The sequence below is a fragment of the Pogoniulus pusillus genome, chromosome 27 (assembly GCF_015220805.1).
Source record: "Pogoniulus pusillus isolate bPogPus1 chromosome 27, bPogPus1.pri, whole genome shotgun sequence".
In the NCBI taxonomy this organism is placed as follows: domain Eukaryota; kingdom Metazoa; phylum Chordata; class Aves; order Piciformes; family Lybiidae; genus Pogoniulus; species Pogoniulus pusillus.
The window spans coordinates 8687888-8704587 of record NC_087290.1 but is presented as its reverse complement, the minus strand read 5'-3'; the positions used below and the strand labels follow the sequence as shown (position 1 = coordinate 8704587).

The 16700-nt window shown below is 54.0% G+C and overlaps 3 protein-coding genes and 2 non-coding genes across 14 annotated transcripts in view; 1 reads left to right on the top strand and 4 right to left on the bottom strand.

The window, feature by feature from the left end:
- The window catches only part of SMG6 (SMG6 nonsense mediated mRNA decay factor), a 117358-nt gene extending 109510 nt beyond the window's left edge, over positions 1-7848 (bottom strand). For 6 of the 9 annotated variants that reach the window (XR_010307362.1, XM_064166338.1, XM_064166339.1 and 3 more), the window contains exons 1-5: positions 7650-7848; positions 4886-6647; positions 2689-2881; positions 1903-2013; positions 1072-1178 (exon numbers count right to left, since the gene is read on the bottom strand). Coding sequence is in view for 8 of the 9 variants with exons in the window: in XM_064166338.1 (XP_064022408.1) it covers positions 1072-1178; positions 1903-2013; positions 2689-2881; positions 4886-6647; positions 7650-7743 (2267 nt within the window). In the remaining variant the exon portion in view is untranslated. The remainder of the gene's footprint in view (positions 1-1071; positions 1179-1902; positions 2014-2688; positions 2882-4885; positions 6648-7649) is intronic. The other 3 variants (XM_064166342.1, XM_064166340.1, XM_064166336.1) reach the window with 1 other exon arrangement.
- Positions 7817-10688, top strand: SRR (serine racemase). Of its 2 annotated transcripts, XM_064166347.1 has the most exons (7): positions 7819-8030; positions 8132-8267; positions 8441-8544; positions 8618-8737; positions 8837-8911; positions 9116-9325; positions 9606-10688. In XM_064166347.1, the coding sequence occupies exons 1-7, from the start codon at positions 7860-7862 to the stop codon at positions 9801-9803; spliced, it is 1014 nt and encodes a 337-aa protein (XP_064022417.1). In that variant the 5' UTR covers positions 7819-7859; the 3' UTR covers positions 9804-10688. The 2 variants fall into 2 exon arrangements, with proteins under 2 accessions (XP_064022416.1, XP_064022417.1); XM_064166346.1 differs by having other exon boundaries at positions 7817-8030; positions 8618-8911; positions 9606-9837.
- Positions 10436-16508, bottom strand: TSR1 (TSR1 ribosome maturation factor). Its single transcript, XM_064166343.1, has 15 exons — positions 16376-16508; positions 16195-16298; positions 15651-15867; positions 15439-15573; positions 14459-14886; positions 14025-14184; positions 13548-13705; positions 13064-13266; positions 12473-12635; positions 12146-12256; positions 11803-11935; positions 11286-11402; positions 10925-11065; positions 10727-10801; positions 10436-10631 (listed from the first exon to the last, which is right to left on the bottom strand). Exons 1-15 carry the CDS (start codon positions 16473-16475, stop codon positions 10453-10455), a joined length of 2424 nt encoding a protein of 807 aa, XP_064022413.1. The 5' UTR covers positions 16476-16508; the 3' UTR covers positions 10436-10452.
- Positions 11648-11740, bottom strand: LOC135187783 (small nucleolar RNA SNORD91 family). The gene has a single exon (XR_010307444.1). It is a non-coding gene; the product is annotated as a small nucleolar RNA SNORD91 family (small nucleolar RNA).
- On the bottom strand, positions 12907-12999 carry LOC135187785 (small nucleolar RNA SNORD91 family). The gene has a single exon (XR_010307445.1). It is a non-coding gene; the product is annotated as a small nucleolar RNA SNORD91 family (small nucleolar RNA).
- Positions 16509-16700: the final 192 nt, after the last annotated feature.

Genomic DNA, 16700 nt, shown 5'->3' with positions numbered 1-16700 from the left:
CACCACTAATGGCACTGAATTCCCCTCGCAGTGCAGCGCTGGCAGCCCTGCGGGGAATGGGCCCTTTGCACAAGTGCCCTCTGCCTGCAAGAGCATGCACAGGCAGCACGCCTGGAGAGGCAGCTGGGGCACCGGGCAGGAGAGAGAAGGAAATCTTGGCTCATTCTGAAGATGAGCATTTAGCCAGACCCAGCAAGAGCTGTCCCACAGACGGCCGCAGGCACAGTGAAGAGGCTCTTCAGGGAATGTTTCTCTCTCGGTCCCCTTTTTAGCTCCACGGCAGTGAGGACCGTGGACCTTTCATGTTCCTTAGTTCATTTCCAAGATACTTAATCATCCCAGGAGAAGAGTGACATTTAGTCAGTGACAGCCCATGCATCTTCCCATTCTCCTATTTTCCCTCAATTGTATTATCCACTCTCCAGCTTCTACTGTTCTATCATGCCACATGGGTCCACCAACACACACCGTGAACAGACACACTTCAGACACACCGTGAACCCACCACCTTTCCCCTCCAGCCTCCCTGAGTTACCAAGCATACTCCATGATGTCCACAGACCTCCAAATAAGCAGCTTGCCCTGTCCCATTCTCCAAACCTCCACACGTTTTAGGGCTCCAGCCCCCATGCTGGGCTCACTTGTGTCCCCTCCAGTCTTTGCTCCAGAAAAAACAACATCAGAAAAACAAGAGTGACAGGAAGGAATAAGTGCCTGTGACTCCTGCTGCAAGCAGGGCATATGGGCACAAATAGGAGCCTCTCCCCGTGGAAAAGCTACCAGAAAATACAACAGCCATTCTGCCAGCACCAACACCACAAACCCCTTCTGCTACAGGATCAGCACAGGAGAACTTCCACACGAGATGGCCAGAGCATGGCTTGATTTGCTAGCTTGCCCTCTGGGACAGCAGAACAGCCTGAGCTACACCTTACAGCTTCACAGGACCACAACCGAGAGCTGTGGAAAGCCTTATTTTTTTGGCTAGAGGCAAGTTAAAGCATGAAATGAGATACAGCCCTTGCAGAGAGAGGAAGAACTGCAGCCAGCAGCAGCCAAGGGAGAAGATACCTGCGAGCCTTGCCATAGTTGGCAGTGTCGTTCGCCTGCTCCCTGTACCGGCAAATGTCCCCTTGGCAGATCATGCACCTCTGAGCGCTGATCAGGGCGTACTTCACCTGCAAAGAAGAATGCAGGACATCGAGTGGGACCTCTGCAGCCCTGGCTCACCTGCAGCCCCACGGAGCACACAGGGAACGTAGAGCTAAGAGGAGGTAGCTGACACACTGAAGGTCTCAGGAAAGGGCAGCAGAACGATGTGACAAGGCTCCATGGCACAGGTTCAGCATTTGCAAGGGAAAACCAATTCCCTAAACACCTCCTCTCTCTCACCAAAAAAGTCCCATTTGTCTCCAGAAGAGAGTTGCTCAGTCCATGACCAATTTGGGGACAGCTGGTAGACAAACATCTCCCTGGGAATGAGCTGGACTGAAATATCCTTTTGCAGCTGCCCCTCACACCTGCACTCACAACTCATGGCAACGGGCTGTCATGTGCCAGGGATACAGCACAACTGTTAGCTTTCCTCCTTCACGAGTCTGGATTCCACAGACATAAGAGTTGTGCAACAGCTAAGGCAAAGTCAGGGTACCTTTGGCCACTTCTTTCCCTTCATTAGCCCTGGTCACAAAGCTGGTACAGAAAAAACTCTTTATGCAAAGGAAGCTAAGAAATGTCAAATGTACCAGAGTTAGTTCAACAAGTTCTCTAGCAGCCAAGAAAGGTTCCCTGCAAACATACTGACAGCTGTTCAGAACACAGCTGCCTGCCTCTTGGCAAGGCAGCACAGAGTTCAGCAGATTAACAACACGAGAAGTCTTCTCCAGGAGGAACCCAACCTACCATTTTCCTCAGAGGCTGACTGCGGATGATCAGCCCATCCATATAATCCTCTAGCTTGAACTGGTATGACAGCTGCAGCTTCTGGAGCAAGCCATCAAAAAAAGAGGAGCCCTGCAAAACACACACATGCTTGGATATTAGAATCTTTCTAATGATGAGCATGAAATCACCACACCATCCCTGCCACATATGGGAAAGAAGGTCCCTCCTCCCTGAAGCTTGAGCTGTTTCTCTTCAGAAAGCAACAAGGAGGTCACAGGATCTCCGGTCTCAGAGCTTTTCAAGACTGACCCAGACAAAAATCAAGGCTGACCTGATCTAGTGTTTGAGGAGTCCCACTTTGAGCTAAAGCCCTCCAGCATTCCCTTCCCACCGAAGTAATTCTGTAAAACACATCCTCCTCTCAGCTCTGCCAGTCTGCCTTCTTCAAAGAGTAAATGGAGCTGCACACTTTAAGGAACGATAAAGGTGGCACAAACTTGCTTCTGTTTGTTTCCACTTCAGGGTATTCATTTAATTTTAGCTTATATCAGTTCTTAATTAACAGTACAAAGAAAAAACAGAAACACCAAAACCAAGCCTGGTTTAAATTATACCAAATGTTCACCTGGCCTTACACCTGCAACACTAAACTGCGACCTGTGAGCATATTCCTTGCACAGGGAAGGCTTTAAGCACACAGAGATGCAAACAGGACCACAAGGACTTGTTGCTCAGTTATGCCATCTCATTCTAAACACCAGCCCAAAGGTTTAGTGGAGCCTGGGGACATTCCTCTCTTTTTACCTCGTCGAGGAGCTGGAGCAGCTTGTTGCGAATCTCGTGGGCATTTTCCCCCTGTGGGTCCTTGAGGAGCTGTCGGAATTTCTCAATCACCTGATAAAATGCATTTTTCCACAGCAGCTGGTCCACATTCTGGGTGTCAGAGAACTCAATGTCCATCAGGATGCACCTTTCATACAACTGCAGCATCTCCACCCTACAGAGAAACACAACCAGAGGTCAACAAAAACCATCTCCTGCCCAACCCAGACTGGAGTTGTTGGGGAATATGTGCTGAGCCACCTGCTGCTTCGCAAGTGGCAAACACCAGTTCAGTCAGCTCACACACCATGGCACATTGGTGCTTCCACACGTCCCAGAGGGAGATGGGAGCTGCTGCAATCAAACACTCTGCCTGCTCCAAGAGGGCAGACCTGAAAGGAACTTCTCTCTTGTACATCTGCATCAGAACAGATCAGGGCCTGGCAGAGAGTAAGGAGCTTTACTACAAAATTCTGCCACTGGGAATAGTAAAAGGCACGAGTGTCTCCTGACACCAACACAGAAAAAGGCTTCACTGCCAGGCTCTGCTGCTTCTGAGCTCAAAGTCTGGTTACTATGGGTCAGAAACAAACACACAAAGAACCAGAGACTGAGAGAGATCTTGCCATTAAAACAATCCCCACCTCCTTCCCATCCAACAGAAACACACCACAGAAACAGAGACTGCTTCCTCAGAAATGAGCAAAGGCTGGGAACATCACACCTGAAGGAAACAAAACCTTAGTCCCAGAAATCACATTCATCTCACCAGCTACCTACAGCCTTGTCTGGGCACTGGAGCAGAATTTCTCCCCTACCTTACAGATGCAGGTTAGAAACAGCTCCACAACACTTGGGGCAGGTGCACAGCAAAGGGGATCCTCAGCTGCTACTGCCTCAGCAGCCTCATCCCTTTGCATGCTTTGAGCCCCACTGAAAGCAGCAGAACAGTGTGGATGGTAAAGTCCAGAGCAATGCCAGATGGCAATGCATGGAAGACAGAACAAGAAAAGGATGTTGATGGGTTCCTGAGCAAAGCATAGAGTGTGGTTCTGCTGCCCTATCCCACACAGACACTTGGAGAACACAAACACCAACCAAAAGAACCAGATGCTGCTGCAGATGGACATCTGATACCAGCACTTGCATACAAGAGCCTCAACACAGCCCTGCAGACAGGATGGCAGCAGTCAGACGTGGACAGGAGACACTAAGACAGAGGGACACTGCTGGCAGAGACAGAGACAACCACATCTACACGCTCAGGGCATGGCGGTGCACGTGGTGCACATCAGCAATGCACAGTGACTCCTCTCTTAAAGACAACAACAGCTCTGAATGACTTTGACACCTTGAGGAAGTCCTCAAACCCTCAGTGCTGCTTCAAGCACAGACCCATCCCCCTCTGTGGTCTAGAGCACACGCTCCCAAGGCCCAGACAAGCCCTGAAATGAACTCACCTACTGGAATTGCTGCCAGTCAGCACTGAAAGCCAGTCTCTAAAGAAGGCCCAGAGGCACGAAGGTCACAAGTAAATTTGAAAGACACAAAGTTAAAACTTCTGCAGCACAGCAGTGTCGTTTCCCTCTCAGCAGCTGGTGTCACCAGGCGACTCCCACTGGACTGTGCTGTGTGGTTTGTCACAGCACTGAGCAGTATCAAGAACAAAGCTACCTGGTGCTTGAAAGGCACTGTCACAGCATCAGGAACCCACGCAATGCTTCATAAGTACAAACTGACAGCTGCCACCCCTGGAGCCCAAATCAGACAGCATACAAGCAAGGACAGGTGAGAAAGCAGAAGTCCACCAGCCAACACTGAAAGCATGCAAGAGCGCTGCAACTGAGATCAGCTCCAGCAAAAGAAGAATCTAAGAGCCACAATGAGTGCTTGTCCTGTTCCTTCACATCTCTGTGACATGGCCAAGGCCTTCCACGACCACAAGAAGCCACAGCTTAGCTCCCAGCCCAGACAAATGATATCTTTACCCACAGTTTCCTTCCAACACCCACACACCACTGGTGCATGACAGACAGATCAAAACCTAGCAAGCCACTGCCCCATCACCCAGTCTCAGAGATGCTGACATTTCCACAACAGCAGAGCACCCCATTCTCTGGATCCTCTGGTACTTCACCCTAGAAACAACCCAGTCACATTCCCCCTCTACAGCACAAACCTCAGCTGGGTCATCTTCTCCAGCCCCTCTGGGCTGATGCGGTCCCTGGAAAGCAAATTGCTGAGCTGCTGCTCCTGGTTCCCAGCCTCGCGAAGGAGTTTGCTGAGCTCCTGCTGCTGCATGTTCCGCATCTGCTGCTCCATCTCAGGGCTCAGGGGAGTTGGGGGGAGTGGACCACACACGTACTGCCCCACCTGGCCGGCGGGATACCCAGGATAATATGCTCCTGGGTACACACCATTGCTTGGACCCATAGGATACTGTAGGGGGTATCCACCATAAGGATACTGGGGGCCTTGGCCAGCAGTCCGAGGGTAATAGTAGGGGTTGTCAGAGTTCTGGAATTTATAGTAGGATGTTTGGGCCTGGCGGGCTTCCCCCCACGAGGTGGGGCTCACTTCATCGTCTGTGTCCAGAAAGTGAAGCTGAGGGGTCTGGCTCTTCAGGGCGGGTTTTTGGTCCGGGTTATTTGGGTCCCATAGTCTGCGAGCAGCACCACCTCGGCCCCTGCTCCGGAGGCCTTTGCTGCCAGCCCCGCCGAGCAGGAGCCGGGGCCCAGGGTGACTGGGTTCGGTGGGGCTGGTGGTGCTGGCAGAGAGGTCCGTGTTGGCAGGCAGGAACAGAATCCCACGGCCCCTCCCCTGGGGCTCTCTGCTCTGGCTCCTCGCCTCCGAAGCCTCTGAGTCATTGCCACTAATAAACGCCTTCAGGGGCTTTTTTTTATCTGTCTCAGCCAGGCTGATGTCCCTGCTCATAGTCTTGCTGTCAAATGTGACTCGAAAGGATCCCTTGGCTTCCCTGCCATTGCTGCTCCACTCGCTCTCGCTCCTAGAAGCTCGACTCAGCTCTGACCTCTTTTTCTTGCCCAAGCTCCTGCTGGAGACATATGCCACTATCTCGTCAATCCTGTCATCATCCAAGGAGTCAGTGGAGGATGCAGAGAGCTGTTTCCTCGGGTGCAGCCTTTCTCTGGCACGCTCCTGCCGCCTCTCCACCCCATCCACGAGCGGGGCTCCGTCCACGCTGTTGCTGCTCCCAGCTGAGCTCGTGCTGCAGGTGCGGTACCGGCTGCGCCGCTTGTCAGAGCGGGAGTAGCGCTTGGTCGGGCCCAGCTTGCCCGGCATCGCCTCACTGCTTGTTCTCCTTATCCTGTCACTTCGCTCTATCTGTCTTCCTTTTTCTCCTCTTGAAGCTTTCAGTCCCTCCCCACCCTCGTTGCTTGATTTGGCTCTCCTGTTATTGTCTTTCCCGGTACCTTTCTCAGCCTCTTCGTTTCTCTCAACTTTTAGCTGCTCCATCTTCCTGGTGACTTCCTCAGTAGCTGACCGCAGGGAGGATTCTTTAGCAGCTGAATACAGACGTTTCCCAGGCTGGTAGATCTGCTGGTCTGGCTTCCTGGTTCTCCTGGTGGTTTTGGGACACCATTCCTCCAGAGCAGTCTGCTTGGACAAATTCTCCAAGCTCTGAAGATCATTTTTAGTCTCCACCTCTTCTTCATTTTCTTGCAAAGGACCATTCTGCTTGGGGCCATCACCTTTGCCAAAATCCTCCATGACTGGAGCCTCTCCCCCCGAAGAGCCCTTGTCACTGGCACTCTCCTCCTTGCCCTCTTCAGCTCTGCTCCTCTCCTTTTCCGAGGACTCACGCTTTGGCAGCACAGTTTTGCTTCTCAGTCGGGAGAGGCCAGGCTTGTAAATCTCCAGGTCCGGGCGCCTGTTGTCTTTGCGATGCCTTGGCTCCTTCGCTTCCCTCACATTCTCTGCTGGAAAGCAGAAGAACATTACTCCCTCCACAAACCAAACAGAGAAACATCATGACAAGTGTTCCTGCGGAAACGTCAAGTAAAGACAAAGAACCTACCGTGCTCAGAGAAGATTCAAGAACAAGTCTAAGTCAAGTTTTACAGGCAGCCAGACTAAGAGTGGAAAACGATAAAGTACAACAAAGCTGAGCAGATCCTTGGCCTGAGCCACATATATAACACACCTCAAATTTGCCTCAAAGCACCAACAAGCCGAGAAAGAGCTAAGGCACAGCACAAGACTCGAAAACACAGGCAGCGTGAGCTGGGTATAAAGTTAAAACTCCACAGGTTTCTGCAGCAGTCTTTCTACCTACAGGAGCTACCAGCTCCCAGAAACTCCCTGCTCTACCGGCAGCCTATTTTGCGTCACAGACACCTTCTCCCCTCTTTGCTCACAACTGGGGAGCGTCTCTCTCCCCTTCTCGGTAACGGTTATTTACACAGACAGTCGTCAGAGAACAAGGCCTGGGCAACGCATAGCTAAACGGTGTACTGAAGTCGAGCTGTCAGCATGCTACATTTCCTCAACTTTTTCCTACTACCAGTGACTTCCAGCAGCCCGTATCACCGAACTTTAGCCACATGAAAGCCACCGTTATCAGAGGCTCGGGCCTGAAGACGGCAGAGAGCTCCCGCGGGCGGGTTGGGACCGACCTGACCCCGGATAACGCAGAACAGCTGCCGTTGCTCGCCGCGGGCGCCGCGTAGGCTTCCAACTGCCCTTGTTCTCTAGATCCCAGCGTTTGTTTGTTCTTACCGCAACGACAACCGTGTCCGGGACGACGCGGACCCAGCAGAGAAGTGCCTCTGCCCCAGCCTCCACACTAACCCCAGCCCAAGCCGGGCGGCGCAGCTGAGGGGCCCAGCCCACCCTCGGGCAGGTGCCTCCGATAGAAGAAGGCCCAACGCAGAGTCTCCCAGCTCCCACCACCACCCCACCGGTTCCTGCCACCCCCTTACCTCGTCCACCGCCAGCCGCAGCGCGGGCTTGAGCCGCCACCATGTCCCGCAGCTCGGCAGCCGAAACACGAACGCGCTCCAGCCCCTCCGCCATCTTCCCTCCGCCGGGAGGGGGCGGGACGAGCGGACGGCGGTCGCGCAGGGCCAAACTGCCTCTGCGCGCAAGTGCGTTCGCCTCACCGCAGGGAGGGAGTCGGGACGCCGAGCAAGATGGCAGCGGATTCGCACCGCCCAACGCTGGCTGATGTTCGGGCAGCGGAGAGGCGGCTGCATGGCCGGCTGCACCGCACGCCGGTGCTCACCTGCGCGGGCCTGGACCGGCTGGCCGGCCGGCGGCTGCTGTTCAAGTGCGAGCTCTTCCAGAAGACCGGCTCCTTCAAGGTGCGCGGGGGTGGCGGCGGCACGGCCAGGCGCGGGGCAGAAGCCCCGCATGCCCGCTCCTGGGCAGCGGCAGGACCGAGGGGGCTGCGCTTTCTTTCCAGATCCGGGGAGCCCTAAATGCTGTCAGGAGTCTCGTTGAAGAAAGCGAGCGTGCTGGAGCGGGGCTGCCTCGGGCCGTGGTGACGCACAGCAGCGGTAACCACGGGCAGGCGCTGGCCTGTGCTGCCCAGGCTGAAGGTAATGCCACACACCTCGACCTTCGGCCCCAGCTCAGCGGCAGCCGAAGCAGGGGTGAATAGAGCGCTACTTGCTGGGCAGAGGCAGCTCCAGGCACCCCTGGGAAGAAGCAGAGATGTCAGTGCTGCTCCTACAGCTCTAAGCAGTTTGATTTACCTCCTTTCATCACACAGGGATTCCTGCTTACATTGTGGTGCCCCGCACAGCCCCACACTGCAAGCAAGCTGCCATTTGCACCTACGGTGCCACACTGATGCCATGTGAGCCCAGCGATGAGGTAAGGCAGGGGAGGGACAAGCCTGGGACAACTCCCAGCCAGACTGAGGCAGCTATCTGCACATTCCCCTTAGTCCAGGGCTGAGACAGCGTCTCGTGTAGTCCAGGAGACAGGAGGCATCATGGTGCACCCCAACCAGGAGCCAGCAGTGATTGCAGGGCAGGGCACAATCGGCCTGGAGGTGCTGGAACAGGTGAGAAACCCAGCCCAGGGCTCTGCTCCTTGTAGGCAGGGACTCAGCAAAAAGGGGCAGCTGAGGTGCCAGCAGCACTCATACTTCCTTTCTGCACAGGTGCCTGAGGTAAATGCAGTGGTGGTTCCTGTGGGAGGTGGAGGAATGATTGCAGGAATAGCAGTTGCCATCAAGGTGGGTAACAGCTTAGCTAGGAAGCAGTGGCTGCATCTGCCCCTGGGAAGAGCAAGGGTCCCAAGCCAAGCAGCAGCTTTTCTCTTCAGAAAGAGAGAAATAGGTGCCTGGGGTCTGCATGGCCTACTTGCCCCCTGGCACCTGCAGCAACAGTGAGCAGGTACATGCTAGTTTCAGCTGAGCAACTTCTCCTGCTCTCCTCAGGCTTTGAGACCAGATGTGAAAGTATTTGCTGCTGAGCCACGCAACGCAGATGACTGTTACCAGTCCAAATTAAGAGGGGAACTGACCCCCAACCTTCACCCACCAGAGACCATTGCAGATGCAGTCAAAACCAGTATTGGACCAAACACATGGCCCATCATCAGGGATTTGGTTGATGATGTCCTGACAGTCTCAGAAGAAGAAATCAAGGTAAAGACTCCTGGCTCCCTTCTCATGGTAGCTGCCAGCAGGCAGCTGCCTCTCATCATGCTCTGCCCTACCCCTCTCACCCTTCTATGCTCTCAGGGCAGCACAAGGCCCTGCACACCACCACAGCTGTGCAACACCCACACTCTCTCCAGCTGGAAGGGGCTGGCAGCTCTGCTCTCCCTTCCCAGAGCACTGCAGAGATGTGCGCACAGTGCCCTCCATAGCCCTAGAGCAGCTTCTGCTCACTGCTGGGATGACAGCTGCTGCTCTGTCCCCACAGCGAGCCACACGGCTGGTGTGGGAAAGGATGAAGCTGCTGATTGAACCAACAGCAGGCGTGGGAGTGGCAGCTGTGCTCTCTGAGCAGTTCCAGGCAGTCCCCCAGGACGTGGAGAACGTTTGCATCGTGCTGTGTGGAGGAAACACGGACCTGAGCTCCCTGACCTGGCTCACAGAGCTCCCTGGGAAAGCAGAATGAGAATGAAGCAATGTCTCAAGTGACTGAAACCTCACTCAGTTTGTACTGTCTGGTTTGTGCACTACTAAAAACAGACGAACAGCCCTAAACAATGGCAAGTTTTCATGGAGGGAGAAGGGAAAGTGGTGCTCTATAGCATGCTGATGCTTGGTTCCACAGGACAAGTTTGCTACTAGAGGACCTGGAAACAAAGCACAGCTTCTTCCACCTCTTGCTAGCTGCCCTGCTCTGAGCCAGGCCTCCAGTGAGCTGCATTCAGTCACCCTCTGCAGCTGCTGATTTGCCTTTGTATCACAGTAACTTCCAGTAACTTCTGTCCTTGATAACAGCAAAATCCTCAGACACACTGCTGTGGAAGGGCACGAAGGAAAGACAACAGCCCCAGTGGGCTCTACCAACGAAAGGGTGCACACAGCCTCCCTGTTTGCCCCCTCCTAGAACTGCTACCACTAAGACACAGGCACCAGGATGTTTTTGAAAGCATTTCCCATTAAAATAAATAGCTGTAGCTGGTACCTGAGCAGCAGCTGGTAAGACAGTCACCCTTGTACAGACCCCAGGGGTAGTATGTCCAAGACATAAGTGTTGTGCTTGCTGCGAATAGCAGCCTGGGACCCAAAGCACAAACTGCATTAGCCATGCTGGAGATTTAATCCATTTCCACCTCCTGCAGTGGCAGTGCACTCTCACTCCTCACCCAGGGCACGGGGTCAGGAACGTGGGGGTCATAAGTCCATTTGGGAAAAACACGCTTGTAGAGGTTGAGCAGCACTGTGTCTTGGGACTTCAGCTGTCCATCAAAGTGACATTTCATGTGACCATGGGTACCTAGGCAGAGGACAGAAGAGGCTGTTAGTTGTCTCTCCTGCCCAGAAGGACCACATCCTGCCCAGCACCCAGAGATCAATACAAATCAAATTCACCTAATGGCTCCTTGATGTGTCCTCTGCGACCCCACTTTGTCCTCAGCTCCACAGGCTTAAACCACATCACATCCTCTGGAGATCAGAACACAAAAGGCAGTTAGAAGCTGACTTTGCTGCACCAATGAAACTGCTCCCACAGTAGCAGAAATTCTGTTTCCACATCCCCTCTTCCCACCACAGAGACAGGAACTGTACCTCTGTTGAAGAACATGTATCGCACAACAGCCATCTTGGTGAAGATCTTGAAAGGGTGGCCACTGAGCACCAGCCGCTTGATGACGATTCTGTCCGGGTCCACGGAAAGCAGAGAACCCGTGGCAATGAGGTCATGCATTCCTGCAAGGAAGAGGCACTGAGGCACCACGGCCACATCACAGAAGGTGCCTCCCCATCATCTCCTCCCCCATCACAACCCAAATGTATCCAGGTCCAGAGCAACCCCACAGTGAGGACAGAAAAAGGTGCCAGAGGTAACAGGGATGAGAACACATCCATCTTCTCAAACAGCACGAAGGGGACACTTTTTTCAACACCTCCTCAGCATTTACCAACTTACCATTGCTCCTCTGTTTAAAAAGAAGCACTGAGGCAGGAGGGAAGGTGATTGGAGCATAAACAGTCACCACCACAGCAGCATCCGGGCGCAGGAAACGCTCCAGCTTGTGCTTATCAGCTAGGACAGAACAGGAATGATCAAGTTCAGGCCAACAGCAGTTGTCAGAGCTCTGGGAAACCCCTTTGAGCTGGTTCTTCCCCGGCAAGCAGGCTCTGTGCTTTAGGAAACAGGTGACAAACACCCTTCCTCTGCTGGCACAGAGTATCTGGGAACAAAGATGATTCTCTGAGCTACCAGCTCACCACATGGAGGAGCCTGCCACCACCTTACCTAGGCCTTTCCACTCCTCACTATTTAGTACCTCCCCTGGAAGCCTCAGAGCCTATTATTGAGTCTTCAGAAGAATCCTTCAGACAGGTTCAGACACCATGGCTAAGACATCACAGGCTTCCTGCCCTAGAAACCCCAGCCCCACTTCCTGGCATACCCAAGCCCACCCCACCAGTCCCTCACAAACCTGAGGTGTGCTGGGAGAACAGAGGGGATGCTCGGAAGCGCCTGAACCCACAGTGAAAGATCAGCTCCTCCTTCGCCCTCACAGGCTCATTGTTGCTTGGGTGCCGATGCACCAGGAAATTCAACACTGACATCTGCAAGACAGCAATGCCCTTGGCAACGGCTTCCCAATGCACTGCTGGTCACCACAAACACCTCAGCCTGAACACCCCTGGCAGCTTCAGCTTTGAGCAATGCGGAGAGATTTCAGCTCAAATCATCTGCAGCCGGCACCTCTGCAACCCATACGGCCCAAGAGAATCAGACAAGGAGTTGCACAGCTACAAGATCTTAGCAAAAGTCACCTTTTGTTCATGGGGAAGCAGTGAGAACAGGACTAGGGGCTTTCCTTCTTTGAAGCTCTCCATCACCGAGACAGGGACATTGCAGACATGAACTGTTATGTACCAGCCAACCTGCCAAGAGAGGACTGGTTGTGAGTGCTTCTCTCAACACAGAGTGGTCAGAAATAACGTGTGAGAGGGAATCGAGGAGAACAGTGTCATCTGAACTCATGGCTTCACACTAAGAACCAGCTGTCTGAAAGATCCACCCAGACATCTCCCACATCTTTCCTACAAGGAGGAAGGGAACACAGTAGAGAAGAGATCAGCAAGAGAAAAGGGAGTTACCAAGGCTCCTTCAGTCTCCTCTTTCTCTATTTGCCGGAAGAGGTTCTTTCTGGTTCGGGAGAAGTCCTGGAACTGGAAAATCCTGGCATAATCCCTTGGGAGATTCTCTTTGGGGTCCCATGGAGAAGTCCGGAAGCTCTTCAGCCCTCTGTACTTCTGGAACCTAGAGAACAGGCAAGAGGAATGACAAACAGCTTCACCAATTGCGGTGGGTTGCCAGCACCTTCTGTGGTCCAGAGAGACTCAACACCTTCAGAGAGCAAAGGCAGCAAAGCAAACATTAGCTCTCAGGAAAGATCTTGTTGCAGCCAAGCCCCCAGACAACCTGCCCTTACATCAGGGCTCTGCCATCCTCCTCCCTCTCCCAGGTCAGGACCCAGCCTTCCCTGACATAGGGAGCTACCCAAGCCCACCCACTGCCCCCAGCTAGTGCTGTACGTGGAAGCCTCAGAGCCTAAAAGGGAGTCTTCAGAAGAGTCCTTCAGCCAGGTTCAGACACCATGGCCAAGACATCACAGGCTTCCTGTCTCTTATCGAACTAGACAGAAAGGTGCCCTCCAGCTCCCCACCTAGCAGTGTCCTGTTTCTTACCGGACTCTAGCAGGTACATCCCGTGGGGTGTCCACCTCATCTGGAAACATTTCATCCATCCTTTCCTGTTTGTATCTCTCCAACATCTGCTCATCTTCCTTCACCTTCTCATCGTATTGGTCATCCCGCAAGCTCTCGGGAATGGTCATTGTTTCACAGTCCTCCTCTGCAGGTTCCCCTTCCTCCTCGCTGCTTTCTCCCTCCTGACACACAGTACAGCACAGAGCCAGTGAGCACAGGGGCTGTTCTGTCCCTGCAGCACTGTGTGCACTTGCAAGGTGTCAATTGTGAGCCAAGGTACACCACAGTCCCTCATTTCAGCATCTAACAGGCCAAAGAAGCATAAGAAATTTAGCAATGGAAACCCGGGCGAGCCCTGACTCTGTGTTACACCTTTGCATGGAGCAAGCCAGAAAGGTGGGATTGTCCCAGACTACACAATAATGCCCTGAAGATCAGCTGCAGTATCAGCTCTTGGAGGTACCTGGCAAACTGCCTCTTCCATCATATCATCAAAGTCGTCATCTTCATCATCATCATCTTTTTCACTGCCTTCTTCTCCATCATCCACAATCCAGGCAGCCTGGTACTTGGATGTGCCTTTTGGGACCTTCACCACTCTCCTGTTTGCCTTCAGAGAAGCTGTAGGATTCCCATCAATAGTTAACAAAGGAACAGTTCTCCACTTCAGCAACATTTACACCAGGACAACAGCATCAACTCTAGGCCAGAACTGATGTTTCCCAGCACAGAATTTGCCAGGGCCCAGAATAGGCAGGTAAAATGTAACTCTTAACTGCCCAGCAAACCATGCAGCCTGGTATTCACATGATGGGAGTAGGAATGGAAGCCCTGAGCTCCCAACCAGCACATTTCTCTACAGCCATCCTTGTGACAGAAAATTTCTAACAACCCTCCTAATGAGGACAAGGAAAAGGTACAGAAGTATTGCTGCTTTCACCCTCTGCTTCTTGCAGTTCTTCTTCAGTAGGCCACGTCTGCTCCCCTTCCATAGGATCAGGAACCACTTCTGACTGCAGAGACTCCTGCTTCTTTGGGTCTGCCTTCATCAGGACCTTAATATCTTCCTCCATCTCATCAATGCCATTTGCAGAGTCATCCTAAAGGGCAAGAGCAGAGTTCCCAGCTGTGAGCACACCTAACTCAAGCTAGCCATCAGCCTAAAGCAAAACTCCACTCTGCATCACATTCATTACATCCCTTACATGCTGTGGGCAAAGAACCTTTGCTCAGTGGCAGCACACAAGCCTACTGGGTCTGATACAACTCCCTCTCCCCTCCCCATGACCACATACACCCACTTGTATTTTCTTGATGGAAGTATAGAAACATTGTGTTCTAACGGGCCAGGCAAAGCCCTGACCTCCCACACACCTGTATCTCCATGTCCTGACTCCTCTTCTGTCCTTTAACCACTCTGGGGTTCAAAGAGAGAGGATCAGGGGGGGCATCCACCTGGCTTATCTGGAAGTCTCCATGCCCCACAATATGCACCAGGCTGTTCACGCTGAGGGTCTGTCCCCGGACAAAGCCAGACACCTTCAAGGTCCCAACCAGGTCACTCTCCTGGCCAGGCAGAAACTCGGCAGCGTAGGCGAGCAGGTGAGGACGCCGGTCCCGGAACGCCAGGTGCCGCTGCTTCTGGGTGGCCAGGTGCCTCAGCAGCAGCGAGGACTCCTGCTCCGTGTTCAGAGGGAACAGCTTGGCCTCAGGAAACCGCTTCTCAATGGCTTTGGCAAGTTTCTTCCTGGCGTCTATCCGCTTCTTAGGTGGCAAGTCAGTGCCTCCCGGGACAGCAAGAGCTACCGAGCGAGGCACAGAGCAGAGTTCAGGATCACATCAAGAAACCTTCTCGCACTCCTTTTACCAAGCACTGGCAAATGCTCAGATACCAGCAACCCAAATAACCTAACAGGATCACACCACAAGGCACAAAGGCAGTTTCACACATTCTAATGAATAACTGAGACAGGAATCCTGTCTTCAAAGATAAGATTTTAAAAGTAAACAAGACTCTGTAGATAAATGCACAACAACTGAACTTGGAGAAACAACATCTGAATCCTTTCCCTATGCCCTGCCAGAGAGCTGTTACAATACTGGCACTGCCATGAACTCAAAGGCCTAAACCTAAACCACCCCTTTTATCTCCAGCACTCCCCACAACAGAGCAGTAACACAACAATGCAGCAAGAGAATAGTATTCACCCAGCTGATCTATATTCAGAGTGGTCAAACACCTGTGATCACCTATTGACATATGGAGGTTCTAATTACTGCAACACTCAATCGCCATCAAGCACCCTCTCGACCTATAGCCCAGTAGAAGTCCTTAATGTTTGTCATTTGCTCACCGTAAGTGGGAAGGCCCTGTGCAAAGAGGCAGGAGAGACAGTACTCCCCAGCACTGTCCCAGCCATCTGTAGGATCCAGGATGAACAGGAGAGAGTCGGCAACCTTTGCGAGGTCTAAGACAGTATGAAGGTCCCCTGCAGGCAAAAAAACTCCATTACTGGGGCTCCCAGGCGCACAGGTGCCAAGAAGCACATCAACAATGTTTTCTCACCTGCCTGCGCTGTCACAAAGCGCCAGCGCTGCTTCAGCCGGGGGCAGAGGAGTGCAAAGTCACCAGCTCTCCCCTCAGCCGCACGGACAACTGCGGAGTCCTGGCTCTGCAGCAAGTGCAGGGTGTTGTGGGCCGCAGTCCCGCTGTGCAGAGGCACCAGAACCACGAGGTGCGGGGGTCCATCCCTACTGCCCAAGCTCCTTTTCTCTGCCAGCACCTGTGGACACAACTGCAGAGCATGAACCTCGGCATCATTCCAGTTCCTATCTTGCCCCACTAGATCAAGTCTGGATCCCTTCCCAGCTCAACTCGAACCCACTCGGTCAAGTAATGCTCCGCTTGCCTCCCACTAAACTGACCCAAGAGACCGGTTCTCCCCCGGCCCACCTCCTGATCCCCCCAGGACCCAAGCCGGCACAGTCCCCAGAAAAACACAGATCAGGACCCGCAGCAGCCCCATTCGCAGTTCCTACTATCCCCTCGCAAAGACCCAAACCAGCCCTTTTCTTTCTCCCGTTACAACCGGCTGCCCCACGCCCCTCACCGCCTCCTTGCGCTGTCGGCGAAGCTGCAGCGCCTGGTGCCGCCGGTCCACCCTGCTGAGGTCGCGGAGCCGCCGGCGAGGCTGGGCCTTGACGGAGACGCGGCCTGCGGTGAGAGAAGGGTCAGGCTGGCTGCGGCAGGCAGGGCTGACGGGCAAGGCGGCCGGACCCGCCCCACCTCACCTCCAGCGCGGCGCTGCGACGATCCGCTGTGCTTGCCGCCCTTGTGCGCCTTGTTCTGCTGCTTCAGCGGCCCGGGCCGGTGGGCGCCAGCCGCCACCATGCTGCCTCGGGCACGCGGCCTCCGCAGCGTTTCCGCTGCCGTCACCTCCGGCGCCGCGCAGGCAGCGAGGCGGCGGCAGGGGGCGCTGCGCCGCGGCGGCGTGCAGGCGGCAGGGGGCGCTGCGCCGCGGCGGCGTGCAGGCGGCAGGGGGCGCTGCGCCGCGGCGGCGTGCAGGCGGCAGGGGGCGCTGCGCCGCGGCGCCGCCTCCAACCCCGGGGAGCGGGA